This window comes from Neopsephotus bourkii, unplaced genomic scaffold (genome assembly GCF_033783945.1).
Source record: "Neopsephotus bourkii isolate Nb327-2 ecotype Australia unplaced genomic scaffold, CSIRO-AGI_Nbou_v1 NB_1792, whole genome shotgun sequence".
NCBI lineage: Eukaryota > Metazoa > Chordata > Aves > Psittaciformes > Psittacidae > Neopsephotus > Neopsephotus bourkii.
In genome coordinates this window covers 4,065,335-4,093,255 of record NW_026902266.1, presented here as the reverse complement: position 1 = coordinate 4,093,255, position 27,921 = coordinate 4,065,335, and the positions used below count along the sequence as shown (strand labels likewise).

The 27,921-nt window shown below is 50.4% G+C and overlaps 3 protein-coding genes and 1 pseudogene across 3 annotated transcripts in view; 2 read left to right on the top strand and 2 right to left on the bottom strand.

Annotated features, from left to right (window-relative positions):
- The window catches only part of SLC25A22 (solute carrier family 25 member 22), a 51,047-nt gene extending 49,170 nt beyond the window's left edge, over positions 1 to 1,877 (top strand). Inside the window, exon 10 of the mRNA XM_061380326.1 lies at positions 53 to 1,877. Coding sequence (XP_061236310.1) covers positions 53 to 206 — 154 coding nt within the window. The 3' untranslated portion in view covers positions 207 to 1,877. The remainder of the gene's footprint in view (positions 1 to 52) is intronic.
- Positions 1,878 to 5,706: 3,829 nt separating this feature from the next.
- IRF7 (interferon regulatory factor 7) overlaps positions 5,707 to 27,921 on the top strand; it is an 85,879-nt gene continuing 63,664 nt past the window's right edge. The window contains exons 1-11 of the mRNA XM_061380415.1: positions 5,707 to 5,720; positions 5,785 to 5,965; positions 6,197 to 6,359; positions 6,434 to 6,510; positions 6,687 to 6,732; positions 6,858 to 6,971; positions 7,060 to 7,215; positions 7,373 to 7,492; positions 7,630 to 7,998; positions 8,132 to 8,250; positions 8,752 to 8,939. Coding sequence (XP_061236399.1) covers positions 5,707 to 5,720; positions 5,785 to 5,965; positions 6,197 to 6,359; positions 6,434 to 6,510; positions 6,687 to 6,732; positions 6,858 to 6,971; positions 7,060 to 7,215; positions 7,373 to 7,492; positions 7,630 to 7,998; positions 8,132 to 8,250; positions 8,752 to 8,898 — 1,506 coding nt within the window. The 3' untranslated portion in view covers positions 8,899 to 8,939. The remainder of the gene's footprint in view (positions 5,721 to 5,784; positions 5,966 to 6,196; positions 6,360 to 6,433; positions 6,511 to 6,686; positions 6,733 to 6,857; positions 6,972 to 7,059; positions 7,216 to 7,372; positions 7,493 to 7,629; positions 7,999 to 8,131; positions 8,251 to 8,751; positions 8,940 to 27,921) is intronic.
- On the bottom strand, positions 9,383 to 16,709 carry LOC133226643 (malignant fibrous histiocytoma-amplified sequence 1-like; annotated as a pseudogene).
- The window catches only part of PHRF1 (PHD and ring finger domains 1), a 28,829-nt gene continuing 20,685 nt past the window's right edge, over positions 19,778 to 27,921 (bottom strand). The window contains exons 14-18 of the mRNA XM_061380410.1: positions 24,577 to 27,384; positions 23,712 to 23,863; positions 22,920 to 23,180; positions 21,691 to 21,819; positions 19,778 to 20,764 (exon numbers count right to left, since the gene is read on the bottom strand). Coding sequence (XP_061236394.1) covers positions 20,597 to 20,764; positions 21,691 to 21,819; positions 22,920 to 23,180; positions 23,712 to 23,863; positions 24,577 to 27,384 — 3,518 coding nt within the window. The 3' untranslated portion in view covers positions 19,778 to 20,596. The remainder of the gene's footprint in view (positions 20,765 to 21,690; positions 21,820 to 22,919; positions 23,181 to 23,711; positions 23,864 to 24,576; positions 27,385 to 27,921) is intronic.

Genomic DNA, 27,921 nt, shown 5'->3' with positions numbered 1-27,921 from the left:
TCTGCTGGTGTGGTGGGATGGACACTGACCTGTGTGTGCCATTTCTCCCCAGGAAGATCTGGCAGAAGGAAGGGCCCACGGCCTTCTTGAAAGGGGCATACTGCCGAGCCCTGGTCATTGCTCCTCTCTTCGGCATTGCACAAGTTGTCTACTTCATTGGCATCGCAGAGTTCCTGCTCGACATGCTCCCCAAGCATCGGGCCTAGCCCCAGCACATCTCTGTGTGCCCTCCTGCCCTCTGCAGCGCTGAATTCATCCCCATGTTCATCATCCATGTCAACTGATGTCAAAGCAACAGCACAAAGGGTTCGCGCAGGGATGCTGAGGGAATGTCTTCTCCAGATGAGCAAACACAGTGAGGGCGATAGTCCCTTTTCTGTCTCAGTCTGGAACCTGCCCCCTCCTGCTCCTTCCACGGACAATACCTGATTATGCATTGTCTTTTATTCCTCTCCTTTCCTTTTTTTTTTGTTTTGTTTTTTTAACTGTTATTCTCAAGGACACTGGTAAGCACAGGCTGGGCTTGCAGACCCAGAATTCTCCTCCCAGCCCTGGGGAGGAAGAGGGATGGGAAAGAAATAGTCTGAATCCTCATCCACTTGGTTCCCCTCTTTCTTCCTAGAGTTGCCAGCTAGCTGATGAGGAGCTGGAGGAGCAGCTGTGTCCTTTCCCCTAAGCCCCTCCTCAGCTCTGTTGGCCTCAGAGGGGAGAGGCAACACTGTGCAGAAGGGGCTCATCTCACTGCAGCCAGGGGCACTGTGGGGTGAGGTGCTGGATCTGGCAAGTTACTTTGTCTGGAAACCTTCACCCCTCATTTCTCCCTTTCTCAAAAATGAGTTGGACTTAAATGTTCTAGGAGATCAGAGGAAGGTAAAGGGCATTGTTACTGTTGGCTTTGTAATTATTTTTGGTTTAAAGCAAAGGGATGTTCCTCCTAACTGTCACAGGCGCATCCAGGTGAGGTACAGAGATGAGATGTCTGCTTTGTAGGGAACACATCAGTGGGATCACACAAAAGTCTGAAGGTGCTTCCCTGCTTGGCTACAGGCAGGGGGGAAAGAGGAACTTGGGATCAAGTTATTTTTGTTCAGGGAAGGGGGGTGGGTTGGGTGTTTGGGTTTTTTTTTCAATGCAGGGGTTGTGGGGTGGCAAAACCAAACGAAGAAACCACTTACATTCCTTCAGCCTGCCCACCCCCAAGTGGCTGCAAGTGTAGATAGCAGATTTTGGGTCTGGTTTTCTCTCCAGCCTGGCCCCAGGTGTGTGAAAGGAGATGCCTGCTCCTCTTCTGCGGTGCCTGACCTCAGGGAGCAGTGCAAGAAATGCTGTGCACCTTGCAGTGTGAAAACACAAGGTCTGGTTGTGCTTTGATGTTTGACGTGGATGTGTTTGGAGCCAGCTGGTGCTGAAGAGACAGAGGGTTCATGGACCCAAGCAAGGAGGTGTTTGTGTGTGTGTGATTGCTGGGTCGAGTCCTCTGCATCATAAAAACTATCATCCTGTTTGCCTCTGGGTGGTGATCGTTGTTTTGTGGCTGAGGGCAAATCCACACCTACAACCTGCTGTGTCAAAGGGACACTGCCTCAGCTAGCATCACTTGCCAGAGGACATCCTCGTTTCAGTACTCTTGGGCTGTGTAATTAATTCTAGCTTAAGTGATATTGTGAGATCTACCAACCCAGTGTGATCTTCTCCATTATTTATTTAATTTGGTGCAATCAACCTGACTTTGGTGTTTAAATTAAACTGGTTGAATTAACTTTTCATTCCTTCTTTTCACTTTGTTCTCCAGGCACTTGCTTGGTATTTGTGTTTCAAATGTGTATTTAAATTAATTAAAAAGAAAAGAAATCCCTGTTTTTAATGTTTAAACAAAACCCACCTCTGTTTCCATGTTCTTGGGTTAGGTTTTTGCAGGACCTCCATGTTGAAGGTCTTCTTCCCTAATGCATCCTTTTTCTCTTAAAATAAGTTATTCTGTGGCTGATTTGTTAGTTGTCAGTTTGCATATGTGAATCATTTTCTTTTTCTTTCTTTGTTTCTTAATGGCTTCGTGTATCTGGGAAGGTATCTGTGTGAAGACTGTGATAAATGCCTGTGTTGTGCTTAGTGCTGTGATGCTGTTCTTGCTCTGCATTTCCCTTGGGTGGATTAGAAGAGAAAGGGGTTTTTGGGGGCCATGGTTTGGGGTTTTTTAGGCGCTCTGTTCCTTGCTGATTTACACAAAATCTTGGCTCATAAAAGTAGTGGGGTTTCTGCTTGCCCTTCTGCCTGCAAGGACTTCCCCTGAAGCTTAGTGCCATGCAGCTGCAGAGGGATGTGTGGAGTACAGGTTTGTATTGTGGGGTTACATTCAGAGGAAAACTTGATGTAGTGAAGGGCTGAGGTCCAGGGAAAGCTCTTGTCCTTTTGGATGCTCTTAAAAACCTCTCTCATCCTCCACGTTAGAGCTGGTGACCTGAAAGGGGCTGATTTTTTAGCTGCTTGGATGTGCCCATGATCCAGGAAGACATGGAGCTCTGTCAGGGGATAGTCACTGTACCCCCATGGAGCACCGCAGGCAGGCAGGAGTTTAATTTAAACTGAGAGAATATCTGTCAATTCTGGATTAACAGAAACCTCTTAAGGATTGTTTGCAGTACTGAGGAATAAAAGTAGCTAAATACACTTGGAGAAACTCATGTCTGCTCCCCTCTCTGTGGGTGCCACTTTTCCCTGGGGCAGGGAATAACAGCCAGCATAGGCTCAACTCCTTGTGCATCCTACCCTGTCCCCATCCCTCTGGCAAAGGTCCACTGAGCCCAGGCCCTTTGCAGTCATACCTTATCCCATGTCAACCCTGTCCCTTGCTGCTGCCCTGACCGTGATTCTTGTGTGTGGGTTTTGTGCTGTTTACTGCTCTTAAATACAGTTTGGTGGAGGTGCTGTACACCCTGTCATAGATTTAGGCAGGTGTGTCAGTTCGGGCTGGGGAAATTACCTGCAACACAATGAGAAGAATTCCTAAATCCCTGAGGGGAAATTGCTACAAAGCACAGGGGAACTTCCCTGGCAACCAGTAGGGGAATTCCCAGAATCATAGAATAGTTAGGGTTGGAAAAGACCTTAGATCATCAAGTTCCAACCCCCCTGCCATGGGCAGGGACACCTCACACTAAACCATATCACCCAAGGCTCTGTCCAACCTGGCCTTGAACACTGCCTGGGATGGAGCATTCACAGCTTCCCTGGGCAACCCATTCCAGTGCCTCACCACCCTAACAGTAAAGAACTTTCTCTTTATATCCAATCTAAACTTCCCCTGTTTAAGTTTTAATCCATTGCCCCTTGTCCTGTCACTACAGTCCCTAATGAAGAGTCCATACCCAGCATCCCTGTAGCCCCCCTTCAGACACTGGAAGGCTGCTATGAGGTCTCCACGCAGCCTTCTCTTCTCCAGGCTGAACAGCCCCAACTTTCTCAGCCTGTCTTCATACGGGAGGTGCTCCAGTCCCCTGATCATCCTCGTGGCCCTCCTCTGGACTTGCTGCAACAGTTCCGTGTTCTTATGTTGAAGACACCAGAACTACACAGAGTGCTTCAAATGGAGAACTACACAAGAGCAGAATAAAGGGGCAGGATCACCTCCTTCGACCTGCTGGTTACGCTGCTTTTGATGCAGCCCAGGATACGGTTGGCTTTCTGGGCTGCGAGTGCACACTGCCTGCTCATGTTCATTTTCTCATCGACCAGTACCCCCGAGTCCTCTGCAGGGCTGCTCTGAATCTCTTCTCTGCCAAGCCAAAGGCCTCTGTGCCTGCCCCTTCCTTGCTTTTGAGGCCTGGCATCACCGGTGGGAACCCCCATGGGGCTCTCATCCTTTTGCAATGCCGTAAAAAGCATCCTTTGCAGCACTGACACACACACGTGGGGCTGATGCAGGATCCCAGGGTTGGTTTTCCTTCTTTTTTCCCCTTCTTTTTGTTTGCATAGATCTACAGAGCCACCTTCGCCTTCATGGCTGTTGGGCCTGCAGCGCTAGGTGCATCGGGAGCAGGTGCAATGCCAGGAGCTTCCCGGCTTCACAGGGAAAGGGAGTGCCTGGAAAACCGGCTCCTGAGCAGGGAGCCCTACCCTCCTGGTGTTTGCTTTCATTTCCCATTGGTTTACCACATGCCCTGAAAGTGACAACTGGGGCAGCCTGAGAGAAGGATTAAAATAGTTTCTGGTCTATGATGTTTCATGCAGGTGTGGGAGTTTCCAGGCCAGAGGCCAGCCCCGCGCTCCTTGGGCTGTGCTATCAGATGCACCTGGGAAACCCCAGCGGCAGGCGCAGCTGCGTTCGTGCTAAGCCTGAGCACATCCCCAGTGCCTGCCTGCCCTGTGCTCCTTGCAAACCAGTGTGGTTCGGTTTTGGGATGCAGCCATCCTGCAGCAGCACTTCTGGGGCCACAGCATGGGGTTCTGGGAGCTTCTCCCCTCAGCCTGGGGCCTGCTCCTACTGCTGTGTCCCAGGGCTGTGCAGGGATTTTGAATTTCCAACCCAAATCATTCTTTGTGTCCTGATCACTGCTCAGATTGGGCTGGGTATTGTCAGCGGGTAGTATTCTCTTCCTTTGTTATTTCCATTATTATTATTATTGGTGGCAGCAGCAGTGGTTTGCATCATACCTTACTTACTGGACTGTTCTTATCTCAACCCGTGGGAGTTACATCCTTTCGATTCTCCTCCCCATCCCTCCAGGAGCAGGGGGCAGGAAGGAAGAAGGGGGTAAGTGAGCAAGCACCTTTGTAGTTCTGAGTTAGCGGCTGGGCTTAAACAACGACAGTTCTTTGTGGCTGAATATGGGTGGAGCAGGATGTCCTGCTGGGGGGCAGAGAATATAAAACTAATAGGGCAAAAAGAATACAATAACCAGCAGTGATGCACAATACAACGGCTCACCACCTGCCGGCCAATACCCAGCCCGACCTGAGCAGTGATCAGGACACACAGAATGGTTTAGGTTGGAAGGGATCTTAAAGCTCATACAGTTCCAACCCCCTGCCGTGGGCAGGGACACCTTCCACTAGAGAAATGTTGCTTCAAGCCCCGTCCAACCTGGCCTTGAACACTGCCAGGGATGGGGCAGCCACAGCTTCTCAGGGCACCCTGTGCCAGTGCCTCAGCACCCTCACAGGGAAGAGCTTCTGCCTAATGTCCAGTCTGAATCTCCTCTTTCAGTTTAAAGCCATTCGGCTTGTCCTGTCCCTAGAGGCCCATGTCCGAAGCCCCGCCCCAGCTTTCCTATCGGCCCCTTTAGGCATTGGAAGTGCTCTAGGGTCTCCCGGCGCGCCCCCTCTCCTCCAGCTGAACTCAGTTCATGCAGCCAGGAACGCGGGGGATGTGGGACCAGGCTGAGCCTGGGGCATCCCACGGGCTGGCAGGGGAACCTGACTCACGCACACAGACACAGACACACACACGAACACACACATACAGATACACACAGACACACACACACACACACACAGAGACACACAGATACACACACGGACACACACACACACACACACACACACAGTCCCCTCCCCAGCCCCGCGGCCGCCCCGCTTTCACTTTCGAAAAGGTCCTGAGTCACTTTCGGGCTGCTGACGTGTTTTCCAGGAACCCGGCTATAAAGGGGTCGGGCGGGAGGCAGCCGAGAGCTCCCTCCTCGCACCGAGCAGCGGGCGCGCCGCGGCACCATGGCGAGCGATGGGTAAGCAGCGCCCCAGCACCCCCTACCCCGGTCACCGGCCCCCGTGGCCCCGGTGGCGCCGCTGACGGCCCCGCATCCTCAGGGACGCCCCGAAGCTGCGGTTCGTGCCCTGGCTGCTGAACGCCGTGACCAGCGGGATCTACCAGGGGCTCTGCTGGACGGACCGGGACCGCGGCGCCTTCCGCGTCCCCTGGAAGCACAACTCCAGGAAGGATGTCACCAGCAGTGACCGGGAGATCTTCAAGGTCGGTGGGATGGGGGCTCACCAGAAGCAACCCCCAGGTGCTCGGGGTGGGTTGGGTGAGGGGGTGACCAGAGCAAGCTCAAGGTATTCAAAGTGGGTGGGATGGAAGGAGTGGCCTGCAGCTACCTCAAGGTCTTTAGGGTGGGTGGGATGTGGGAATTGGTGATGGTATCTCTGCAACCTCTATGCTCATGGAGCCACGGTGCCCGTGGGCACCTCCCCTCACCCCCAGGAATGGGCACGGGTGAGCGGACGGTATGAGGAGTACCCTGAGAACCCAGTCAAGTGGAAGACCAACTTCCGCTGCGCCCTGAAGAGCACCCGAATGTTCGTGGAGCTGGAGGACCACTCCAAGTGTGGTGATGACCCCCACAAGGTGTTTGCCATTAACAGAGGTGAGCCTGGCCCCATGGGGAGGCCTTGTTGGGGCGATCTCAGGGCCCCCCCACTCACGCTGTTCTCCTTCCAGACTTATGGCATGGCAAGGCAGATTTCAGCAGCCCCAACCCTGTAGCGGACCAGCAGGCGCTGCACCAGCAGTTGCAGGTAACAGGGTGGGCATGGCGGGCTGGAGAGTCACCTGTGCTGCTGACAGGTGTTGCACCCCCATGTCCTTGGGGTGCTCCTGAGCTGGAGCACAGCACCTGACTGAAGCATGGGGCAGGGGGAGGCTGGGTGCCCCCATCCACAGTGGTAAGACCCCATCCCACTTCCCTCCACAGCTGCAGTTCGACCCCCAGGACGTGGCTCCAGAAATTGCTCCCCTAGGTATGTGCTGGTCCCCCAGGATTTTTTCTGCAGGGGGAGTATTCCAGTAGGTTTAGCTGGGATGGTTTGGGGATTGTGCGGCTTCCCACCCACTGTCTCCCCATTCCTACCCCATCCCCTACCAGGCTGTGCTGACCCTCTGCAGCCATCACTGCTGGAGGAGCTGCAGTTGGTGCTGCAGCACTGTGGCATCTTCCCCAGTGACCTTGGCCCCCCAACCCCATCCTGGGCACCTGCAGGTGAGCTCAGCCCCACTCACAGGGTGCAGGGTGGGTGACACGATGGGTGGGTGACACTGGCCGCCTCCCACTGGTGATTCCTCTGTAGGGGATGCCCCTCAGCAGAACATCGTCCTCCAGCCTCATCCAGACCTCAGCCAAAACAACTGCCTCCAGCCTCCCCCTCAGCAGTGGGTGCCTCCAGTGGAGCAGCCCCCCTTGGGTGCCTACAGCCCCCCAGACCCTATGCTGCTGGGGCAACAAGGTAGGTACTGGGGGGCAGGATCCAGCCCTGGGCATAGAAACACCATATTGGGGTGGGACAGGTCTGAGGAGCTGCCCTGTGCACCCCACACCGAAGCAACCGTTCCAGCCTGCTGCATCCCAGATCACTGTGTCAGTGCTGTCTGTCTTTGCTGCAGGGGCCGTGACACTGCCATGCCACCAGCCAGAGGTCCCCATCCCTGTGCCAACCGCACAGGAAGTGATGCTCCTCACTGCTGCCGCTACCGCCCCTGTGCCACCGCTGGAGAATAATACAGGTGAGGCTTATTAATTATTAATAGATGCACATAAGTATTGTATCTATTAATAATAAATATTGTATAATGCTAATATTGGACGGGGCTGGGGCATTTGGGTTTGGGGGACTGTGGTTGCTGAGCGCTCCCCCGTGCAGGTGACCTGGATGTCAGCATCTACTACCGGGGGAAGCTGGTCCACCAGGAGGAGGTGGCGGGCAGTCGGTGCCTGCTGGTGTACCAGAGCTCCGACCCGGCGGTGGCCGGGCGCGCCGGCAGCCTGGTGCACTTCCCCAGCCCCGCCAGGCTGCCCGACAGGAAGCAGCTGTGGTTCACCGAGGAGCTGCTGCGCGGAGCGGGGCTGCAGCTGGAGCATCGCGGCCACAAACTCTTCGCCACCCGCCTCAAGCAGTCCAGGGTCTTCTGGGCCCTGTCCCGGCAGCTTGAGGGCATTGGGGACCTCCCGCCCAACCCCCTCGTCCGGAACCAGGAAACCCCCATCTTTGACTTCACCGAGTTTTGCACAGGTGGGCAGGGGTGCCCGGGTGGGTCTGTCCTGGCTTTGGGGCTCATGGGAGCCAGCGCTGGTATGTCACAGGCATCTGAACCCTTCCCAGCCCCTCCGTGCACCCCAAAACTGAGCCCTGCCTCTCTTTGCAGAGCTGAGGGAGTTCCGCACTGACAGAAGGAAGCAGTCCCCTGACTTCACCATCTACCTCTGCTTTGGGCAGTCTTTGTCTGTGGCCAAGCCCAAGAAGTCCAAGCTCATCCTGGTCAAGGTGCAGGGACCAACACCGCTGCCCCACTGCTGCTTGGGGGGGCGGGGGGGGAGGGAGAGACTTCCTGGGGGCCAGGGGAGATGGGGGTGTGGGTGCCTGAGGAAAGAGACCCTGGGGGTCTGGGACATGTGGGGATCTGGGTACTCAAGGAGGGGGTACCTTGGGGACTGGGAAAGATGGGGAAACTGAGTGACAGGGGCGGGGGGCCCAAAGAGCAGAACCCTTGGGCACTTGGGACTGAGGGGGTTGGGTGGCTGCATGCCAGGGAGGGGAACCTTTGGGAAGCAAGGGACATACAGGGGTGCCAGTTGCCTGGGGAGGGGGAGATCAGGGAGTGCCACACTAGACAGGGGCAGCAGGATGGGTCAGGAGGGAGCTGGGCAGGGATGGGGACCTCAGGGGTTGGGAGAGATACAGAGTACCCTGCACCTAGGCTGTGCAGGGCTTTGCAGCACCGCTGGGCAGCTGCCCCTCACCCTGATGGTTGTTTTGCTGCCACAGCTGGTGCCCAAGTTCTGTGAGTACTGGTACGAGCAGGTCCTGCGGGAGGGAGCGTCCTCCCTGGACAGCGGCACTGTCAGCCTGCAGCTCTCCGACTCCTTCAGCCTCTTCGAGCTCATCGAGCAGTACAACATGCAGCTGGACTGACCCACCCGGCACGGGCACCAGCTGGAGCCTGGCGCATCCAGGTGCCCCTGGAACACCACAGCGGAATGCTTATGGTGGGGACCTTTCCTCCTCTGCATCCTGCACCCCAAGGGTGGCTTCAGTGGCCAGTCCTGGAGCTCAAGGACACCTTGCTTTTCCCGTCCATCAGCTGCTAACGCGTGTGTTTGCGGACAGTGGTCATTCTCAGGTTTATTTTCTTCACTTTTCTAAGTTTAAATATAAATGTGTATATCGGTGCTTCCTGCTTGCTGATGTGGCCTGCCCTCACTGTCACTGAGACCTTCACACTCCCACCCCCAAAACCATGGGCTCTGTGGCCAGCCTTATCCCAGCAAAGCCCCCGCTGCCAGTGGACTTGTACCAGAGCGCTCCTCACCAGCTTCTCCCCCTTACATTTGTGTAAGTGGGGTGTCTTCCCACACACGAAGGGATGCATTTATCGATACATTTATTTCCATGCATTAAGGCTGCAAGCATCACTTGGAGGCAAAGAGTGTTGAAGACAGCGTGGCTAAACAAGAATAGGGCTTCAGCAAGTTCCTCCCCGCTGGCCTGGAGTTACTCACCTGAGATGTTCTAAAACAACAAGGCAGTAACTACAGTGTGAATCACCCAGAGCTCAGCTTTGAGGCGCAGAGGTGGTGGTACCTCAGGGAGGAGTGTGGTAACCAGAGCACTGCCTGAAGAGTGGGTGTCCCCTGCCCAGGCTGGAAGCAGCTGCATGCCCTCATTTCAGGAGGGAGGGGAGGATGAGTCTGGCCGTCAGTGTTGGACCCTGGTCAAGGGGAGGTGGCAGCCTTCTTGCCTGATGGTTGGATGCTGCTGTTTCCGAGGGTGGTGGTCCTGTAGCATGTCACAAAATGGTGAGCAGAGGGCTGCACTGGGGGCTGCTCCAGCTGCCTGGGCACTGTGGGAATGGGGGGGACATGTCCATCAAACCCGCAGCCCTCCTCCCACCCTGTCCTGAGCACTGTTGAAAGCCAGGGCCATCGGGCTAACCTTGAGGCAGGGGCAGCTCTGCACCAAAACGGTTCCCACATGTCCCACAGGATTTTACATCTCCCTTCAGGAGGAAAAGGCCCTGAGAGGAAGGAGCAGCAGGAGCTGCTCTCAGCACTGCCCATGGAAGACAATGCCGGGCAATGGAAGAGGCTCCCTCTTTCCACCCTGACCGATGGTCCCACCATTGGTGGGGACAGCTGCCGCCTGAGCTCCTTCAGTTCTTCATGAGCCAGGAGACACATGGGCACCTAGCCAGAGCGGTCATGTTGTGCCCAAGCCCCAGTCTCAAGGTTTTCCCCTTCCTTTCCATGCTCAAATTGCCCACACAAGTGTTTGCTAACACCAAATTGGACATGAACTCCTGTGGTCAGGACAAGGGCACCGTCCTGCCCAGTCGGTTTCAGGGCTGATTTCACAAGGTGGCTTCTAGAAGCTGACCATCCCCAGCAGCACTGCAGTAGCAGCCACCCGGCTCCTTGGCGGGATGCAGCACGCCAGTGAAAGGTGCAGCACGAAGTCAAAGCTACACTGTAGGAGCTCCCCAGCTCGGATGGCCCTTTCGCTGATCACCTGCAGACCCAGCCTGGGGCTGCTGGGAGCTCATGGGGAAGGGTGACTGATCTGCTGCATGAGAAGGCTGGAAACTTGACTTCCCACTTCCCTGTGATACTTTGAAAGGACTCTGACCAGGCTGCATGGAGAGCAAAGAAATCTTTCCTTGAACTGCTGGTGGGCCCTGGCCAGATTAGGACGTGTGGCCGGGCTTCCTGGGACACTGTCCAGAGGGATGGGGGTGGCAGCGGGGAGCTGAGGGGGTGCATGTGTTTGGGAGTCATGAAATAAGGATCCTTACCTATCCTTCCTGCTGGCTTCCTGCACCGGAGCGCCAGGCAGCTGCAGGCTCTCTGGTTCCTCTCTTTGATCAGCAGAGGTTTGCTATTGCACACCAGCACGCAGGTTGCCTTGGCCACCCAGTGTGTGGAGTAGAAGGAGCAAGCTTTCACCAGGAGCCTGCAAGGCGATTGCCCACGGCTTTCACCAGCCTCCTCCCTGCTTCTCTCACACTGGGGGAAAGCGTGGCTTTCAGTGTGGGCTTGAAAATGCAAACCCAGCGCCAGCAGAAACAGGGGCAGACACCAAATGAGGACCCTGCCCTAGCGAAAGCTCGAGCAGCAGGAGCAGCCTCTTAAGCCAAGAGCTGCTTCCATCTCTCATGGTTATGTCTGGGATAGAGTTGAAGTTCTGCCTGGTAGCAAGTACAGTCCTGTGCTTTGGCTTTAGCCTGAGAATGATGTTGATAAAACACCAATGTTTTAGCTGTTGCTGAGCAGCACTTGCCCTGACCAGCAGGGCCTTTTCTGCTCCTCACACCACCCTGCCAGCAGGGGGGCTGGGGTGCACAAGAAGCTGGGAAGGGACAGGACAGCTGACCCCGAGTGGGCAAAGGAACGTGGTGCCTAGCCTATACACTAGGGGGAAAGCTGGCTGGGGAGCTGCTGCCTGGAAACAGGCTGGGCATCGGTTGGTGGGTGGTGAGGTATGGTTTATCAATCGTTTGCATCACTTGGGTTTCATTTGTCTCTCTTTGTGTTATTTTCCTTTTCGTTACATTTGGGTTGTTTCAAATTTTACTTCCATTATTAAACTGTTCTTATCTCAGCCCTCAAGTTTTCTTACCTTCACCCCTGCGATCCTCTCGCCCATCCCCATGGGGGGGAGTGACTGCGCAGCTGTGCAGTGCTCCATACCCAGCTGGAGTTAAACCTCGACACCACCAGACAGAGCCCTGGGCACAAGTCAAGAACCACACAAGAGCAGGAGACCTTCCAGAAACTGTCTCAGCACATGCAGGAACTAGAGACCTCTGACTCGCTGGGTGGGCACAGACCAGCCAAACCCGCTCCAGATGAAAGGTGAACCAGAGGGAGCGTGGTCCTTGCTCACATTCAGGCAGTGACTATTGAAATGGTTCCCCGATGGCGTCACATGTCATGGCAGAGCTGAGAAGCTGCCCTGGTCTCCCGGGTTCCAGCCTCATTCCTCAGCTGATGCAGTCTCAACAGCCAAGGGCTTGCTGACAATCCCACTAGTGCTGTGCTGAGCAAACCCTGACCCATGCAACCTCACAGAGGGCTGGAAACCACTGCTTACCTCTGCAAGAAACCCCCAGGTATTTCAGGGGAGAAGTAGGCACAGATGTGGAGGTCCTCACGGCCATCTCCTCCCCACACCTCAGAGACCTCTTCGGTCTGGTTCAGGAGCTAGGTCAGGAACGAGTACCAGGACTTGCTTTGGGCCCACGGCTTCCCAGGTACAAACTCACTGGCCTGTGGGTTGAGCACCTCACTGTGCCTCACCTCCAGGCAGAGCCCAATGTGCTCCAGGAGGCTGAAGAGCTTCCTTGTCCCTCTGTGGGCCCTGTGTCCCATGATTTCCTCAAAGATGGCCTGCATCCCTTCCGAACGGAGCTGGTGCCTCACCAAGGCACGCACGCCCCGGTGGCACAGCATCGCCACACTCAGCTGGACCTGTCTCTGACGGTGGCATGTTCCCCAATCAGTGTGTCCATGGAGATGCTCTCGAGCTGCTGGACAAGGCGGTACCTCACAAGGAGCTGGGTGGGAAGAGAAGGAAAGAAGAGGCAGCAATGAGAGGAGCTCAGCAGAGGTGCAGAGTGTGGGCCCTGCAGCGAAGACAGGCCTGATCCCCACACTCACCTTGAACATAGCTATTAGGAAGGTGGGCTGAAGAAAAACAGTGCTTTCCAGGTGCAGTGGAGGAACTTCAGGAGTCTCAGAGGAGCTCTCTGCCCAGGCTGGCCAAGTGTTTGCACTGCCAGAGTCTGCTGAGCAGGCACTGGAGGTCCGTCATGCCTACAGGGAGATGTGGCAGCTCAGCACACATCTCTTGAGTACCAGCATTCCAAGGCAGATGTTTTAGAGAGCCAACAAACACCAGTGGTACCCAGCATCACACATGCCAACCCAGGAAGCGTCTGGGACCAGTGCTGTAGTCTATGATGCTTTGCCCATCCTCAGCTGTATCACTGCCGCATCCTCAGCTGTATCACTGCCACCCTGCAGCTCCCATGGTCTTGCCATACCTCAGTGGTGCCAACAGCCTGCCAGGACCTCAACAGAGCATCTGAAAAATGAGGCTAGTAGTGGTTGTTTCATTATTGGGAGAGCAGGTTTGTTTCCAGCTGGAAAACCTCAGACTGTCATTCAGTCATGCAGTGAGACAGGCAACAAACCCTGGCTTATCTCCTCAACAGAAGACCATTTGCTCCCCTTCCTCTAATCATACAGTGGCCAGGGGAGCCAGAGATGACACAAGGCACTGGTTGCATTCATACCCGCTTTAGGTACATCAGCAAGGAGCTGGGGCTGCCTGCTTAGACTTGCTAAGTCACAGGGGACATGGGGAAGGAGCAAGAAAGAGGTAGGGGCCATTAAATAAAGCTGGCAGGCCGTAGGTTTGGGAACCACTCAGAAGCATTAAAGCCATGGAGCTCCTTCCTGCAATTCTTGTAATTGCTTATACAGGGCACAGGGGAAAAAGAACATTACTGGAAAGAGGCAACCCAGGTAACGTGTCCAGCTCAGGATGCCTCTAGCCGCAGACTGGTAGATGTTGGCAGAGCCTCCTGGTGAAGACACACTTGGCCTTTTCCTATGCTTTTCCCCTGCCTTGGGAGCAGATGCTTGGAATGACAGAGACAAGTAGCAATTAATGGTCCTTGCAATAACACTGCAAGGTGTTCAGGAGTGACCCAGCCTCACATGAGCTGGGCCAGAGGGTGCAGCAAGCACTGGGGACCCTGTCCCCGCCACAGGACAGCAGGTGCAGGAAGGTGCAGTGTGCTGATGGACCACTCGCCTTGGTCTGCCATCTGCTTGCCCTGTGCAATATCTGCAATGGCAGCTTCCACCTGCCTGTAGACGGGCGGCGGCACCCAGCCAACCTTGGGGAAGAGCTTCTCATCCTTCGTATGTTCCAGAACAGTGGCCTTGAGCTTTTCAATATCGTGGTGATCTGTGCAGTTCACAGCCACTAGATTCAAGATCTGGAAGAGAGAAAGCGCACATCTGCCAGAAGCACATCCAGAGGAGCCTTTGAGCCTGTGAGCTGACGGAGGGACCAATTGCCAAGGAGGTCACCAGGGATGGACACACTGCTGGCTCAGCTTTGGAGCGTGCTTCCTTCACTCACACCTTTGCTCTGCAACAGTTCCCAGAAGATCACCTGGGGATGGTAAATACCCCTCATACTCTTCCTCAGGTACTTGCTACAAGCCACAGGAGATGATGCCCATCACCGAGTAAGGGTAAGCATCCAGCAGGTCACAGCCAAGAGTTACCATGTCCACCCCAGCCCCAGGGAGAGGCTGCAGTAGCAGTCTGATGCATTAGCACCGGGTCACCATCACCAGTAGCACACTGGCTGCCAGAGACAACAGAAAGTAAGGAGCCACCATAATCTCAGCCCTACGGTTAGCGTGCAGCTCTCCATCTCCTTCCGCCTCTCCCACTGTTCCATGTAAAACTCAGGATCCTTACTGCCCTCCTGGTTGTTGATGAAGTGAGCGGTTACTTTTTCCCTCTGCCAGCATCACTGCAATCTTGGCCATGATGTTGCACCTCTTCTCCTCCACCTCTTCCTTCCAGCAGTAGTCCACATGAGTTCCCACAGGAAGCACCACCGCGTTTGGGATCCGCATGGACAGGTTGTTGATCCAGAAACCAATGAGCTCCTTGAAAGCCTTGTCATTAATTTGGTATCTGGGGAGGAAGAGAAAGGCAATTCAAAACTCACGTCTAACCCTGTGGATCTCCAACCAGCATCCCCCAGCACAAGCCTGACCAGGCACCCTGTGCTGCCCCAGAAGGCTTACTGGAGAAGAGCTCAGATCTCCTAAGCCGTATGCAAGCTCATCCTTAAGTTTCCCATCAATAAGCCGAGCCAGGTAAAGCTATGGGTGTAGCAGAGTCTGTCCCTGCTATGGATAGGAGTATCCCACTGTAGCACAAAGCCCAAGCCTGATAACTGCCTCCACATTCAGGGAGCACCACAAGATACAACACGGCAGGAGGTTGGAACCAGATGATCTTAAGGTCCTTTCCAACCCTAACTATTCTGTGATTCTATGGCTTGCAGAGGTATTTCCAAGGCAGAAAGCAAAGCCATTTAGATGAGGATCAATTGTCACATAAGGAGTTAATGCTCATCTACCTTCTCAAAACAGAGGACTTCAGTAAGGTGATGACACAGCTAGTGGCTTAATTGAAAGAGTGATCTGCAGAGAGGGAAGGGAGAGCTGGCTACTCCAGCAGTGAGCAGACCAGCACAGAGCTCCAATGTAAGTGGTGTGAACTCACACAGGGGAAAACTGCCCCAGCCCCTTTTTCTTTTCCTGCTCCACTTTGAATCCAAAGCAGCTCAGCACTTACATATGGAGATTGATGACAAGGATGACAAGTGCATGTGGGCTGATGAACACGAGGTGAGCCATGCAGTACTCCAGCTGGCCAGCAAAGTCCCACAAGAGAAACGTGAAGTCCTCAATCTGGAACTGATCCCAAATGTTCGCTCTTCCCGGGGCACCAGTTTGGGTTGCCCCTGCTTCAGGCTTCTGCAGGTGGTGGACTTCCCCACCAGCGAGGCCCCCACCAACATGGTCCTCACTCTCTCGTCCTCCTGCTCCGAACCCTGTTGAAGCTGGTTGAAGTAGTTCTGGATCTGCTGTATGCCACCAGCCCACACATCACTGGACAGCTCCCAGAGAGGATTCCTATTGGCCTTGAACGTTTTCAGGGATCGCCCCTGGAAGAGGTCCTTGGGGAGCTGGTGAAGGGCATTATCCTGCATGTGGAGCTCCTGTAAGTGTGCCCGCTGCAGGACAGGCTGGGGGAAGGTCCGGAACAAGTTGTTGGGATGTTGAGGTACAGGAGGCTGCCTTGACAAGCTGCCAGGTCCTTGGGGAGGGCACCGAGACACTTGTTGTTCAGCTGCAAGTGTTTAAACCTGGGGAGATGGGAGAAAACCCCCTCTGGGATGAGCCGGGTTTGGTTCTGATTCAGCTCGAGCTTGCATAAACAGAGGAGGCTCTGGATTTCATTGGGAAAGTCCACAGTCTCATTGTTGGACAGTATCAGCTTAGGAGTGCCGGTGATGCTCCTGAGCTTGTTCCTGTTGAGGTCAAGGCTCTCGAGTATGGGATTGCTCAGGACTGCTGGAGGCAGCACACAGCCTCTGGGTAGAGAGAGTCATTTCAGGCAAACCATCCTCCTGCTCCTGAGCTGGATGCACGGGACAGGGAAGGTGGTTGGGAGACACTTTCACCCTTTGGGTTGCAGACTGATTTTCCCCTCGAGTTCTGTGCAACGTTGGGATTGTTTTGGCCAGCACGGAAAAGCAGAGACAAAACAGAGGAGCCGCTTGAGCAGCTCCTGTGTCCTCTCAAGAGGGGACCCAAAGCCGAGGCACAAGGATCTTGGCTGGGCCTGAAGGCACAGGGAGCAACAGCGCCCACCAGACAGAGTGCCAGGTTAGCGGCTTTGCTCTCAGGAAAGCAGCACAAGAGCTCCAGCCGCAGGTGCGTGTACCCCAAACCCAGCAGGTTTCCGATCCCAGCACGGGACGAGCTGAGGTCAGGAGGAGAGCTGCTCTCCAGATCACTCCTCCAGCCTGCCCTCTGCTCTTCACCACCGCCAGGGAGATGCGTGGAGGCCAGGGTGAGGGAGTTCAGACACTTCCTCTCTCACATCCTCTTCCTGCTCCAGACGCATGCTGCAATTCCCCACAGAGATGCTCCCAGACCCAGGAGACCCAGGGAGTAACGGGACAGCATGTCCCCCACAGGACAGGGTGTACAAGAAGGGACCCAGTGATGGCTAAGGGCATCCCCAAACAGGAGGGTGTTTAGAGTAGAGAGGTTTGTAGGAGAGAAAAGTGCTGCAGGGATACAGATCACACGGTACTAGGACAAAACATGGTCAGCTTTGCTTTCCTCTCCCTCGTTTCACTTCCTCACCAGATCACGGCATCGCCTTGTGCAAGGCAGCTGGCTCAGGACCCACTTGTCACTAGTTCTCAGCATCACCACTCAAACCTGGTTCATGCAATGAGCCCAGCAGGAATTAAGCTTTCGCCTTCTCCCAAACCCCCAGTCTCTCCTCCAGCACCATCAGAAACAACCCCAAGGGTTCCCACCACTGCTCTGAACGAGAACAGCAAAGAGCTGGGGCAGTTCCAGGCCCTGCAGCTGGATCCCCCAGGCCCCTTGGCCTTCCCCTTTCATTTCATCATCTCGTTTTTTCCCCCCCTCCCCGAGCTCTACCCAGGAACCCTACCCCATCTTTTCTCCATCCATCCTCAGAGCAGCTTCCAACACCCCAAGCACCTCTAGCCGGATACCAGGGCCACGGGTATGTCCCAAAAGCAGCTCTGGAGGTCAAGACAAAGACGGTGGCAGAGTAGCTCCCAAGTCAGCTTCTTACAGCAGCATCCCTGCTTTTGCTAACGGGGATTTTGGTGTTACCACTGTTGCTGAGGAGGGAAAGGACACTGACAAGAGGTTATGCTACTGCTGAACTACTGCATGTGCTGAATAAGTAAGATTTCTTCCCTTGAATCAGTGGCAGCACATGATCCAAGAGGGTCAACCAGAGAGGAAAACAACAAAAGCCAGAATGCAAGTAGTGTACACAGTATACTAGAAATAAAAGGTTTATAGAATATGGTGGAAGAGGCATTTTTAGGTATTCTCTTTAGGTATTTTATTTAGGTATTTTAGGCAGTTTCTCATTGTAAACTGCCCCTTGGGAAAGGCAATTTGATGGATTTGTTTTTAATGGTAGGCAGAGTGAAAGAACCAGTGTTCTTGTAGCTTGAGGGGAAAGCACGTGCAGAAGGCAGTTTTCAGTTTCACTGCTTTTCCAGGTAACTGAACAGTCCATACAGAACATGCACTTCTATCTGGCAACAGATATAGGTATGTATCAGATATATAATATAGCTACCTGTTATATTTATTACTAAAGAGTTTAAAGCAGTGAATCAGCCTTAGGAACAGAACAGACAGACATTGTCTTCCTGGTGAACAGTGTAGTTGCTTCTATTATTTGGTCAAGCTTTGTGACATCACCTACACTCAATACAGGCAGCTTACTCCAGAACTGCTGCCCCAATACATGCAAAGATGTCCCACTTCCAGATCACATGCATTCATGGATAGATCACATTCCAGATCACATGCATTCATGGATAGATCACATTCCAGATCACGTGCATTCATGGATAGATCACATTCTCTTACTCTTGCGCCACCAGTGCAGTAGTTTCTGAACTTCATTTTGTCAAGACGTCTGTCAGCAGTGTCTGTATCCACAACCTCCCACCCATTTACTAGGTATATACCCCAGCTACAAGTTTAGCTTTGAAACTAAAGCTTCTCTCCCAACTATTCTTTTGCAGTCTCAGTGAGCCTTTGCTCCAGAATATTCTGAGAAAGCCCAAAGTTATCAATCCCTTGAAGTCCCTACAGGCTGCACTTTCATACAAGGAGCAAAACAGAGCTGAGGATGCTCAGGGCTCATCCATAAATGCTTCTGTAGGATGGTGAATGATGGGAGTCTTTTGCCAGTCCAGACAGTACTGGCATAGGAGTTTGGTTTGTTTCAAAAGACAGTCACCAGCTACTTGGAACCACAGCCAAAATTATAGTATGAGACCAAAAAACCTTGCGACTGAAATAAAAGTTCACTGAAAAGTTTGGAGCGCCAACAAGGGATCAAAGGCTGTCCTGGGCTCAGCAGTAGCAGTCATTTTTCTCCTTCCTGGTAGCTGGTGCAGTGCTGTGTTTTTCACTTTCAGCCTGGGAACAATGCTGATAACACACCAATGTTTGTAGTTGTTGCTCAGTAGTGCTTACCCCAGTCAAGGACTTTTCAGTCTCTCATGCTCTGCCAGAAGGCCGGATCACTGCTCAGGTCAGGCTGGGCGAGCAATTGTATTGTGCATCACTGCCGCTTATTGTTTTCTTTTCCCCTTTCAGTTTCATATTCTCATTTCCCTTATCATTATTGGTGGTAGCAGCAGTGATTTGTGTTATACCTTACTTACTGAACTGCTCTTATCTCAAACCGTGGGAGCTGCATTCTTTCGATTCTCCTCCCTGGGGAGTAGGGGGAGCAAGGGGGGAGTCAGTAAGCAGCTGTATGGTTCTGAGCCATGGTAATGAAGGTCTACATGCCTTGCTATCTGTGAGTTTTCCTACACTCAGCAGGGAAAAAAAAGAAAACCCCAAACCTGCAGTTACTTGATTTATAAAACTTATTCCAGAGAGCCTGTTTTCTTTGAAAAGCAGCAGCAAGATACCCTCAAAATGAGCAGTTTCCAAGTGCACTCATGTAAGCCACCTGGTCCAACAGGCCACATACATTCAAGTTCTCACTGAATGGAGAACTAGTTTCCAATCCGTAAGTTACTTTCTCGCTTCAGCTTCCCCATTAGATGTCTTCTCCCTAACACAGTTAGATGGGGAATGATGCTTTCTGTCAGGTGCAGGGGGTATCTCTACTTCAGTCATGTACACAGATCACTTAAATTGCTCTGCAGTACATACAGACAAGGAGTGCTTTTATAACAAGCAAGATGAGGTCAGTACGTGTGTGTGTCTGCTGGACTCCTTCACAAGAAAACCACTCCTCCTGCAGAGGAGGACGAACAGCTACTTCCCCAGTTCCCACCCTCTTCTAGAAACACAGTATTCCTCATGCAAGAGCCAAGTGGGGCAGTTTATACAGAATAGCCACGGCAAGAAGCAGCTGTTAAGACAAAAAAATGACACCCGCTATAGGACTAAAACCATTCAAAATAACTTTATAAATTGTCACATTTCTGCTCTGTACATCAGTTCAACCTCGTCCCTTCAGCGTGCTACTGAAAATTCACAATGCTTCGTTTCTGTTTATTTTTCTCCTGAAAGGCATACACAAAACCAGCCGTCAGTGCATTATTTACAGAAGTGCAATGCAGTCTCCCACCCCGAAACTCAACTTTTCACTAACAAGATGCTTCCAACAGAACGTAAATAAACACCACAGCTTGAGCAGTGTTTCTGAAGTCAGTTTATAAAGGTTAACTCATTTCCGCAATCCCAAAGTGACAGAGCGAGTAAAGCTTCGCTCACCATCAAACAGGGATAAAAATACAACATTTCAAGTATTAAATCAGAAGTTTCTAAAGACAATCTGTATTTCGATAAATAAACACAAGGAAACAGTATACAGCTCTCAATATACTGTATATGAAAAGTGGTGTCCAGATTCAAACTTCTAGCAAGACAGGTACACAGCCTAAAAATGTGATCAAAGTAACCCTGAAAACTGTAGCAATCCGGGAGTTCCAAACACTAATCTCTTCTGTGTTCCCCCTGGAATTACTCTGCTGGTCTGACACATTTGATTGTTACTTAGTTCTACAACTGTAGGTAATCAAGGAAAAGAAAACCCAACCCCAAACCCCAAACCCGAGTTCATTCCCACATGGAAACAATTCAGAAGAAGGTTCCACAGATAAGTCTTATTATGATCTTGCTTCTCTGCACTTTGTTTTCAATGAGATGCAACTGCAGAGCTATTATCCTCTCTGGCATAGTGTTCACAGTCAAAGTTCAATCCAAGCTTGTGCTGGCTGTGGCTTGCTCTAAGTTTTCCACTTCTTGTGTATCGTCACCATCAGATTTCTTATGTTTCCTCATATGTTTGTATTTTTCCACATATGCCTTCACCAGATTAGCCACCTTCATAGGGTTGATCTCTCCACTTTTGCTGTGGCAGATCTACAAGGGATCAGAAAAGGCATTAGGTCAATTACGGCAGTAATACAGCATTACTGCAGTTCAGGCAGGCAACAAATGACAGAGAAGCCCTAAGCTTCCCAGGGGAATCGATTCCTGCTTCGGCCCTCAAGTCTCATAGCAGAATACACAAAGCAAAACACTCGATGAGGGTAAGAGTAGTATTTTACTTCAAGCATTCAAAAAATGGTCCAGTTTATCTACTGAGCACCAACTGAATGAATGAAGCAGCATGTCTGAAAGGAGATTTTTACTACAAGCTCTTCTGCCCAGCCAGTTTTACACAATCCATGGAAACCAAGGAAGTGTTGGTTTTCAACTTTTCTGATGGTTTTGAGGAAGTGATGCTTAGATTGAAAGAATCCGGCAGTTTTAAGGGCTCATTTTGAGATATGGGGGAAAGAGAACAGACCCTACAGAGAACTTTACCAGTGTTCAGAAATAAGTTCACAGTGACTTCAGCAGCAATTGGTGCTGCACAGCTCTCCTACAAACCACATTTGAAGCTCATATGGGTCACCTAGAAGATGCGAAATTGCAGCCACTATTTCAGGAATTTTGATTTATGATGGAATTTCTCAGTGATACTGACCTAAGTTCGTAATGAGAGTGATGTGACCCAAGGAACGTACCATTTAACATTTCAGCTCGGCCAGTTTAAGCTTAGCAATATTCCAGACCACTGAAAACACAATCTTCTAAAAGGAACAGTCTGACAGCTCTGATCAATGGCACTACTCAGCCCTGCTAAAAAGCAACTACCACTTTACCACAGGACTGCAGAGTATGAGTCCAAAGATGTGCTACTCAGTTACAGCATTTTATTGTTGAAGCTGGCAAATGCAATCTTAAGTGTGTTTATTGAACAATCTGCACAGCTCCTCCTCCCCCTTTCACCGGCACCTTACCTTTTGTACTGCTTTTCGAAGAATGCTCTTGTACTCCTCCTTTGTAATCTCCCTCTTCTGGTAAAAAGGTTTAATAGCAAGTTTCACTTCTTCCACAGCCCTTTCCTGCATGTGAAGCTTCTTCATATACTGCACAGTAAAGAGAAGTTTATTAACTTGTGCTATCTTGGGAACAGTTTCTGAACTTATTTTTCTTAGAAATGCTCTAAGAATGGAAATACTCATTTCACAGTTTCAATGACCCAAGTAAGAGCCAGCCTCAAATGATTTCCCTTCCTGCAAATTGCAGTCTTGAAACAAATACTAATTCATGCTACAAGGAACCCTTGCTTTATGTAACATTGTTCTATGCCTTAGAGGATGTGCTTTAAACAAGTGACTACAGTGCCCACTTACTAATTTTGGTCTCCTCCTTCTCTTCCAATAGCTGTGAAGTAAACATACATCCATCAAGAGGCATCAGATTCTAAAAGCAGCAAGACATAGCTGAGAATATAAAGATTCAGGTAGCTCTAAAAGCATCCTGAAAACTAGAGTTGTCTATAAATTAAGGATTACAGATGACATCAGAACATATTCCACCAAGACAAGTTCATAAAAACTGCTGCTCATAAATGGAGGTTCAGTGGGAAAAGTATCTTACTGTTTTCTGGTAGAAAGTAAAATAATTGGCCAAGAAAGTTTTTGTTCTTGTGTTAACATCCGCTGTGCTTAAGCAGATGGTCTCTACAGCAAACCCAAAACTTAGCAGCAAGTGAATACTACTGCAAAGTCTCCAAAGTATTTTACTATACCTGCACTTTCAGTGCTGATTAATTAGCAAGATACAGTCCTACCTCCCTGTAGGACTGTTCTGAGAATTGACATTAACTTCAAAGCTGGAGGGGAGAGGAGAAAACCAGGTGTCTGAGAAAAATCCGGACATTCTGACTTCTGGAAAAGTCCCTTCCAAACAGTCACGCAGGAAAGTTTCAGAATGTTAATAATGTATTTTAGATGCCTTAATCCCTCTGTCTTATTGTGATGAAGCAGTAGAAAGTGGAATCATCAAATGGAATAAATTGCAAAAGAAATCAAAGAAAAGATTGCCTGCAACTACTGGGTTAGCAGAGTCAGTCACCAAAACCAACAGTGACAAGAGGTTCTGGGAAAACAGAACACAAAGACAGCTAAACCCCCCAAACAGCTCATTAATGCTATGCATTTGCCACTTGGTAGCATTCACTCACTTCCTCATTTTTTGTTTTATCCACAGGAGGTTTAGGTGCGTTGACATCTTCTTCTGCATTTCCAACAGAAGCAGCTGGGATTCCTGGTTCAGATGCAGTTGCCAGGCTGCCTGGCTCTGGAGTCAGGCTCTGTCCTGCCATGCAGACAAGTGCTGGGAGACTACCTTGCATGATAAATTGAACTGTGGGCTGGCTGACAGGGGCATAAGGGGGAAGGCTGGAGGGCAGAGGTGGAGTCAAAGGTGTATTTTGACAGTACACCTGTGAAACAGATATAATTCTGTAAATGCTTGTACTTACAAGACAGAGCATCATGAGACCATGATTTTCAGAGCACGCCTTTTATCCACTGAGATAAGTAATTACTAGCTTAAATCAGGGAGGCTAACATCCTAGGTCTCTATGCACCAGGAGCTAACACCAGCCCCACTCACCTTTTACACGTTGTGAACAGCACAGTCTGATGGCAAGGACCAATGCCACCATGCCAATTTTTTACAGCCTGATCACAATTCAGGGAGAAGCTCACAGCTTCTCAAACAGCACCACCTTTCCACAAGTTGCCAGTGAAAACAGAAGCTGCATCTATAATGCAGAATTAAATAAAACGTGCTCCTTCAACAGTAAGGACCACCTGAGAGACTGAATGATGGCTGAGGTGTATGGGCTATATGAAATGTACCATACGCAGAGGAAGGCGAACCCTGCCATGAGAGGAGGGTGGTGCACAACAAGGGCACAGATGAGGTGGGATGCCTTCCATGACACTTGGGTGCTGGAATAGGAACCAACCTGAGAGGAATCTAGGTCAGGAAACATAGGCTCAGGAATCATATAATTGGTTGGAGGAGGCTCATTTAACTGCACCTGATTTAATGTTTGGTTCAAGTCCTCTGCTTTCCAGGCCCCTTCTTTTGCTCGCTGAAGTTTGTAAAATGGCATCCCTAGGTTCCCAAGAGAAGGAAAGGAAAACATTTGAGAACATTTAAGAATAAAATAAACAGGTCAAAGATTTAAAGCCACTTATATTTTAATCCATTAAAATAAAAAGGATCTAACAACAAAGCTAGCTATAGAAGGGTTTTGTTTAGCAGTCATCAATGTTTTAAAGCTTCTGATAATAGAGGACTTGCCATTCTTGAGGCAATTGCTCTTTTCTGGGTTTCTGTATAAGCAATGAGAAGCACAAGAGCAATTCTGTCAGCAGATGTAGCAGAGGGTCCCAAGCCAAGCTGTTTCTTGCAGCTTTGGTTTAGCAGAGCTCAGAGGAGCAAGCTACAGAGATGTGTCATGTTCCTCAGTTCCCAGAAACCTTCATAAATTCTGAAGGCAAAACCACCGCTCTAGCTAACTGCAGAAAGGGTGGAACATGGGCTGCCACTTCAGAGATCTGGCTGCAATAGGTGCACAGCCCAACAAGGTGCTGTTGGCTCACTGAGCTGTGCTGACTGTATGTCCGCTCGAACTCACTAACACAACTCACCTCACTATTTCAGCAAGTGCAAATGAGAGACTGGAAACCACTGGAAACACCTCAGCTCACATGACAGAACTGTTACACTACAACCAGGCTTAGCTAGGAAACTTAGGGCACTGAAACCCTAAGCCATATACAGCCCACTTCAACAGCTGTTTGTTTTCCAAATGAGAGACTTACTTGGAACTTTTCCAGCAGACAATGTGCCGCCTTCTTCCTCTTGAAGATTCCAGGTAACTCTTTTTACTGGTGCTTTTGATTTCAGTGCAGGACCCTGAGGCACCACTTCCAATTCAGGCTTAGTGAAATTACCAGTTTTTTCACTTGACACAAGGCACTCATCTTTAAGCTCCCTCACACAATCTGTTAGTTTGCTTTTGGACGGGCTCTGAATAGGTGCAGCCTCAGCTGGAGCATGTATGATAACTTCCTTCTTTGGGGATGGTTCCATCAGAGATGGACATAATGCAGTATTTTCTATTTTAACTGTAATCTCAAGGTTTGTATTGTTACAGCTACCAAGTACTCCTGGATCACTGCCACTCATTAATTCTGTTTCAGCAAAAGAATCCACATTGCCAATTGGAGCACAAATGTTTGGGATCTCTGGCACAGGGAATTCAGTTTCATGGGTCACTTCCTGACAGATGGGCCCTACCTTTATTATTTCTTGGACCTCTCTGAGTTGAACTGGGGTCTCAGCTTGTACTTCCTCAAGTTTGACATTTGGTTGGATGGTTATGGAAAGCTCTTCTAGTACCAGCTCCTCCTTTGGCTCTTGTTTGAAGGAATGGGGTTGTTCCAGACAGCTGGACACATTTTCAAAGGGAGATTTTTGATCCCTTTCTGGTGGAGGAGGCAGTGATGTCTCTTTTGATTTGTGTTTTCTTTCTTTGGAGCGTGATCTTGATCGTGGTCTTTTTTCCTTTGATTTGCTGCTTTTGTGCTCCCGAGATCGAGATGTAGACCGAGATCGAGACCTCCATTTTCTCCTCTCCCGAGACCTGGATCTTGATCTCTTTCTGTCCCTTGACCTCATGCTACTATCTTTATCATACCTCTCATGGCTTTTGTCTCTTCTGTGTTTCTGCCTTTTAGTCCTCTCGATGCTATTTGATCGGGAATGTTCCCTCCGTCTTGATCTTGATCGAGACCGTCTTTTCTTTTTCCGATTTTCATAAAACTCAGAGGTACTTCCAGGACTACCTGAACGTGACCTAGATTTTCTTCTCTCCCTAGACCAAGCAGTTTTTGCCTTTTTATCCTTGGTTTTATCCTTCACTTTCTTTTTCTTAGATCGGTCGTGACTGCTAGAACGGTCCGTAGAAGACCTCCTGCTCTTGGGTTTTGGTGTTTGTGTTTTGCTACACTCTTCTCCACCTGACCAAGAGGCCGATCTGGAGCTTCGGTCCCTTGAGTGTGCCCTATCCCTAGACCCTGATCGGGATCTCCTAAGCTCTTTGACAAGTGCCTTTTTCCTTTTTAACTTCTTCTTGCTTTGGGAGCTGGAATTTGAACAGGACCTGGAACGTGATCGCCTCTCTGTCTGTTCTACCTTTTGGACATTCTGCTGCTCATCATTCTTTGAGGGACTATCTGGTTCTACTTTCACATTAATGTTAGGTCTAACCAATTCTTCAGCATTAAAGAACACATTAGGGCCCTCTCTCCTTTCCCCTTTTAAACACTCTGCATTAGAAATTTGCTTAACAGCAGATGAAGTGCAAGGACTGCTTAGAAAGTCTTCCTCATCCATACTGTCCCGCTCTTCTGTATCAGAGATTGGTTCTACAATCCTGCTTTCTACTGTCACATCATCATGAGACTCTGTGTTACTAGATGGTACATCAAAGTCAGCCCCAGATCCAAATACATTTTCTACCACGTAAGGGGTGAAACGACGGACAGTTTGAAACGTCTGAACTTTGGGATTTTCAATGGAAATAGTCCTGGTAATATTAGTTAGTGGAATCCCTGAGCCAAGCCTTTCAGGACTGCTGCTTGCTGAACTCGAGTCTGATCCTGTTGGCTCAAAGGGATCATATATCTCACTTTTGACCTGCTTTTTCTTAACTGAGAAGAGATGCAAAGGATTCTCTTTCTGTTGCACTTTGTCATCCACAGGGCGGAAGGTGTTACAAAATCCTGGGTTAGAGAGTCTGCTGGGATGCCCTGCGTTTCCAGGAATATTGATTTTAAAACTCTCAAAAGAGCTTGGGCCTTTGCTCCTTGAAGTGCCCAGTAGCAATGAACTACCAGGAGCACCTGTATTGGTAGAAAAAGACAACCCACTTGTACGCGCTTGTTGATGATATTCCTTGGCAGTTGACTTCTGACTTTCCACCCTGCTACCCTTTCCTGGCTGATTAGTGCTCTCTTTGCCAGTCAACTGGGTTATACAGGAGCTGGGGATGTCACAGCTTTGGCTTCCTGCAGGTTCTGCCTCCACCTGCTTGCTGCTGGTTTCCTTTTTAATCTTTGGTATCCTGGGAAGCTCAAAGATGTCAATTCTCTTGGAAGGTGGTTTTAATGGCTGCCTCACAGTTACAGCTTTTGAGGCAGAATTCAAATTACAGCTCAGGGGCTCTGAAGATGATGAGTCACTGGCTGCAAAGCTTTTAGAGTTTCCATTACATCTGGGCATTTCACCTAGCCTGGAGCCATGCCTGCTCAGAGCAGCCATGTTTTGAGTCTGAACAGATCTGGGTGTCATTGAATATTCTGATTTTACAGTTGCCTTTTCTGATGTGGCCTGTGCTGACTTTGCTGCAGGCTCAATCCTGCTCAGTGACGGTGAAGGCAATGAAAAGAAGCTTGAGGAGGAGGAAGAGGAGGAAGGTCTGGTCTGAGTACTCAGCCCTGAGGAAACTGAAGGTCCAGGAGTAGAGCTGCTTGCTGTGGTCCCTGAATGCACTGTACTTGATTGGCTGCTATGTCCTGAACTATCATGTGCTCTCGAGTCATTCGCCGATTTTCTATGAAGTGGAGCTATGACATACAAGCAAATAATTAAGCTTTTTACTACGTAACTGGACATTTTCCCACCAACATTAAAAGAAATACTGAGCTAACTATTCCATTTTAGTGTGCAGACATACCACAGAAATAAGTCAGTCCAACAGTTCTTTCGGTCAGATGCTCAAGGTTTAATGCCAGTCCACCTCATCTTTGAGGGAAACATTAATGTTTTGGAAATAAATTACTCTGTTGTGTAGCTATCACCAGATTCGTGTTTATTATCCTGTAGTTGCTGGTTGATAAGAATGACCGCAACAGACGCTGTTACAGGTACTTATTTTAAGAATAAAGCTCTAAGTTTCAATTTGAAGAGATTCTTTCCAAATAATAGCATGCCAAGGGAAGCTTGGAAGCTGGAGATACTAGCACATATTCCAGAGCTCTATTTTTGCAAAGAAACTTCATGTCAAGGTCCTCATGACTGTTCTTCAAACCAAAGTACAGTTCACTGGTATGGCAGTAATGCATGACAAACACCATAAAAATTGGGTACTAAGATACCTCTGC